General features: G+C 41.3%; 1 protein-coding gene across 3 annotated transcripts in view; it reads right to left on the reverse strand.

Moving 5' to 3' along the window:
• The window catches only part of b4galnt1b (beta-1,4-N-acetyl-galactosaminyl transferase 1b), a 35910-nt gene that overhangs the window by 9249 nt on the left and 21661 nt on the right, over nucleotides 1–5000 (reverse strand). For all 3 annotated transcript variants that reach the window (XM_061890267.1, XM_061890259.1, XM_061890274.1), the window contains 3 exons: nucleotides 4365–4471; nucleotides 4266–4303; nucleotides 4015–4195 (listed from right to left, as the gene is read on the reverse strand). In XM_061890267.1, the coding sequence (XP_061746251.1) occupies nucleotides 4015–4195; nucleotides 4266–4303; nucleotides 4365–4471 (326 nt within the window). The remainder of the gene's footprint in view (nucleotides 1–4014; nucleotides 4196–4265; nucleotides 4304–4364; nucleotides 4472–5000) is intronic.

Here is a 5000-nt window from a genome sequence, read left to right on the forward strand (position 1 = left end):
AAACCCAATGTTGTTGTTGATTTTTATATTGGTTGTAAAAGCTCAATCCAAATCAGACTCGGACTAAATCGGGTACGTAAATATGTTGGAGTTTATTCGGAACATGCAAACATACAACATGATGCGTCACAATTTCCAGTTTCTGTATTCAACATGTTCGAAAAGGAGCAGGAAGAAGCAGAGTTGATTTAATCCTGCCCCTGTTCCTTTACATAACATTTGCTAAAACTTTTGTTCACTTCCTGTCATCAATTTGTTCAAAATATACTCATAAGTAATCACAATAAAAATAAATAAATAATATTCGGTGAAGTAAGTTACATTTCTTATGGTGAGAGGAATAAGATTATATAGAAAAAGAATGGATGGATGAAGTAAATTCAGAATATTTATCATGGTTCTTCTTCTTTGTACTTTGTAAACACTTTAAGAGTTTCTTGAAGTGCATTATATTAGTTTTTGGATTTATTTGCTTATTCCATTCCATCATTTAATTCCACATACTGATATACTGAAGGTCTTAAGTGTTGTACAAGCTTACAAATGCTTTCAACTACATTTGTCTCTAAGATTATATTTCTACTCTTTTTGTGAGAAGAATTGTTGTATATTCTTGGGTAGCAGGTTGTCGTTTGCTTTGTGTATAATTTTAGCTGTTTGTTACTTTATGTCGTATATTTTGTTCCAGTTCAATTTATCATCAATCATTGATACCTAGAAATTTGGTTTAATTTACTCTTTCAATTTCTATTCCGTCTATTTGTATTTGTTTGACTTTCTTTTCTACTGTTACTAAGTAGCATTATGTATATATGTGTATGTATATATATATATATATATATATATATCTATATCTATATATATATATATATATATATATATATAGATATATAGATATATAGATATAGATATATATATATATATATATATATATATATCTTGATTGGATTATCCAGAGAATAGTGCTCGATACCGTGGTAGAGCGCAATATGTACCGGAATTAATAAAAGGCTATCGATGCTGTCATCTAGCAAAGCTGAATTCGACCAAGCAACCCCCCCGTACCAGAAAGCACTTGATGAAAGCGGATACAACTTCACCCTCACCTATGAACCCACTCCAGGAAACCAACCAAAAAAGAGCAGAAAACGAAACAACATCATCTGGTACAATCCGCCATTCAGTAAAAACGTCTCAACCAACATCGGCCGCAAGTTCCTCACTCTGATCGACAAACACTTCCCCAAAGGCAACACCCTAAGAAAAATATTCAACAAGAACAACATTAAATTGAGCTACAGCTGTATGAATAACATACAACAAATCATTTCAAACCACAACAAAGCAATTGCAAAAGGACTGCCTACCCCCAGACTAAACGACTCTGAAACCAATAAGGAATGTAACTGTCGCAAGAAACCTGATTGCCCTCTCAACGGAGAGTGCTTACAGACATCAGTCGTTTACCAAGCAAAGGTGACACGCAAGGACATTAACACATCCGACACGTACGTAGGATTAACTGAAGGAGCGTTCAAAACAAGATGGAATAATCACAACGCCTCCTTTAGAAACCAGACTTTGCGGAATTCTACAGAACTCAGCAAACACATTTGGAACCTCAAAGACAATAATGTTGAATATTCAATAACATGACAAATTCTTGCATCCAGCACACCTTACAACAGTGGTAATAAAAGATGCAACCTATAGTTAAAAGAGAAACTGTTTATTATATATCATCCAGATCTATCATCCCTCAACAAGCGCAGTGAAATCATTTCAACATGCCGCCATAGACGGAAACACCTCCTAGGTAACACATGAGCCAATCACCACACCCTACGCCTGCCTGTACCCACCCACTCTGTGCCCTATATAAACCATTGTATGTGGATGCTTCCATTAAAATCTCCTGATGATTGAGGGAACCCCTCATGGAACAGTTCTGTAGAGATGAAGTAGTCTTGTGATTTTTCCCACACCTATATATATATATATATATATATATATATATATATATATATATATATATATATATACAGGTGCTGGTTATATTATTAGAATATCATGAAAAAGTTGATATATTCCATTAATTCCATTTAGAAAGTCAAACTTGTAGAATGTATACATTCATTCCAAACAGACTGATACATTTCAAGTGTTTTTTTTTGCCAAAAAGGAGACGATTATAGCTGACAACCAATGAAAACCCTAAATTCAACATCTCAGAAAATTAGAATATGGTGAAAAGGTCAGATGTTGAAGACACCTGGAGCCACACTCTAATTAGCTAACTAACTCAAAACACCCGGAAAAGCCTTTAAATGGTCTCTCGTTTTGATTCTGTATGACACACAATCATGGGGAAGACTGCTGACTTGACAACTGTCCAAAAGATGACCATTGATACTTTAAAGGAGGGCAAGACACAAAAGGTCATTGCCAAAGAGGTTGGATGTTCCCAGATCTCTGTGTCCAAGCACATTAATAGAGAGGCGAAGGGAAGACAAAGATGTGGTAGAAAAAAAGTGTACAAGCAAGAGGGATACTCGCGCCCTGGAGAGGATTGTCAAACAAAACCGATTGAAAAATGTGGGGGGAGCTCCACAAAGAGTGGACTGCAGCTGGAGTCAGTGCTTCAAGAACCACCACGCACCGACGTATGCAAGATATGGGCTTCAGCTGTCGCATTCCTTGCCTGTACTGGCTTCCTGTGCACTTAAGATGTGACTTTAAGGTTTTACTACTTACGTATAAAATACTACACGGTCTAGCTCCATCCTATCTTGCTGATTGTATTGTACCATATGTCCCGGCAAGAAATCTGCGTTGAAAGGACTCCGGCTTATTAGTGATTCCCAAAGCCCAAAAAAAGTCTGAGGGCTATAAAGCGTTTTCATTTCGGGCTCCAGTACTCTGGAATGCCCTCCCGGTAAAAGTTTGAGATGCCACCTCAGTAGAAGCATTTAAGTCTCACCTTAAAACTCATCTGTATACTCTAGCCTTTAAATAGACTCCCTTTTTAGACCAGTTGATCTGCCGTTTCTTTTCTTTTTCTCCTATGTCCCACTCTCCCTTGTCCGATCCGGTGGCCATGTACTGCTTGCCTGTGTATCGGCTGGGGACATCTCTGCGCTGCTGTACCGCCTCCGCTTGGGATGGTTTCCTGCTGGCTCCGCTGTGAACGGGACTCTCGCTGCTGTGTCGGATCCGCTTTGGACTGGACTCTCGCGACTGTGTCGGATCCATTGTGGATTGAACTTTCACAGTATCATGTTACACCCGCTCGACATCCATCTCTTTCCTCCTCTCCAAGGTTCTCATAGTCATCATTGTCGCCGACGTCCCACTGGGTGTGAGTTTTTCCTTGCCCTTATGTGGGCCTACCGAGGATGTCGTAGTGGTTTGTGTTGTGGTTTGTGCAGCCCTTTGAGACACTAGTGATTTAGGGCTGTATAAGTAAACATTGATTGATTGATTGATTGATTGATTGATAGAGACAACGTCAAAAGCGTCTCGCCTGGGCTCAAGACAAAAAAGGACTAAATTTTGTATCTCCTTTCGGGGTGGCGGGGGGCGCTGGTGCCTATCCCAGCTACAATCGGGCGGAAGGACGGCGTGGCGCAGTGGAAGAGTGGCCGTGCACAACCCTCGGGTTGTGCACGGCCACTCTTCCCTGGTTCAATTCCCACCTAGTACCAACTTCGTCACGTCCGTTGTGTCCTGAGCAAGACACTTCACCCTTGCTACTGATGGGTCCTGGTTGGCGCCTTGCATGGCAGCTCCCTCCATCAGTGTGTGAATGTGTGTGTGAATGGGTAAATGTGGAAGTAGTGTCAAAGCGCTTTGAGTACTTTGAAGGTAGAAAAGCGCTATACAAGTACAACCCATTTATCATTTAAGGCAGCGCACATCCTGCCAGCGACCCCAAAAGGGATAAGCAGTAGAAATGTGTGTGTGCGTATATATATGTATATATATATATATTGCAATACCATAATCATATTTGACCTGTGTCTGCAGTGTCGGGGTGGAACATGGTGTTGGTGTAGGTGACAAACTGCAGCTGGCGGTTGAGTTTGCTCAGCAGGCCGCTGGACAGCGACATGAGCGTCTGGCCGTCGCCTCGGATTTCAACGCCGTCCACTTCTGCGGCCACGTTCAGGGTGCCCAGCGAGGCGCTGAGGTTCACCTGCGGTGGAGGCGCCCGACCCAAGACATCAGTGATCAAGACGCAGACGACCTCCAGGCAAAATACTCACAGAGTAGTGTTGGCTGGGAAGATGATGCAAGGCCAAACCTGAAAGAATCATCCATAGAATGTAGAGTCATGTAGAGTACACAGTCAGCGTGCTTCTTACCTGGGATGATGATTGTCTTCAAAGGCCGCACCTCCACTCCTTGAGTCGGGTACTGCCAAGGGTTGTTGGCCTGGGCTATAATGAGCGAGTCGGCAGGTGTGCGTAACCTGAAGTACACAAGGAATACTTTCAGCTACTGCACTTTTTTGTTTTTAAAGTACCGTACTTCCTTGAATTGCCGCCGGGGCGCTAATTAACTTAAAACCTCTTCTCACTCCTGCGCTTACCAACGGCATGCGGTAAAAGTAAGCATGCGCTAATTATTTTAAAACCTCTTCTCACTCCGGCACTTACCAAAGGCATGCAGTAAAAAACTGAGTGTGATGTAAGGATACCATCATGGACAGCACATTTAATAAAAAAAAACGTTATTATGGTGTTACCTTTACTTATAAATAAAGTCCATGCCAGCTCCTTCTGATCAAAAGCATCGATAACTTGTTTATAGAAGTCTTCCTTATCTTTCTTCAGTTTTAAAAGTCTCTCTGTCTCGATGGAGATCTTCCTTTATTACCTCCTGCTTCGATTGAAAGTCCAGTTTAGAAAACTGTTTTATTTTAGATATGTGATCCTCCGGCATAGCTCGGTTGGTAGAGTGGCTGTGCCAGCAACTTGAGGGTTGCAGGTTCGATTCCC

Source organism: Nerophis ophidion, linkage group LG02 (genome assembly GCF_033978795.1).
Source record: "Nerophis ophidion isolate RoL-2023_Sa linkage group LG02, RoL_Noph_v1.0, whole genome shotgun sequence".
In the NCBI taxonomy this organism is placed as follows: Eukaryota; Metazoa; Chordata; class Actinopteri; order Syngnathiformes; family Syngnathidae; genus Nerophis; species Nerophis ophidion.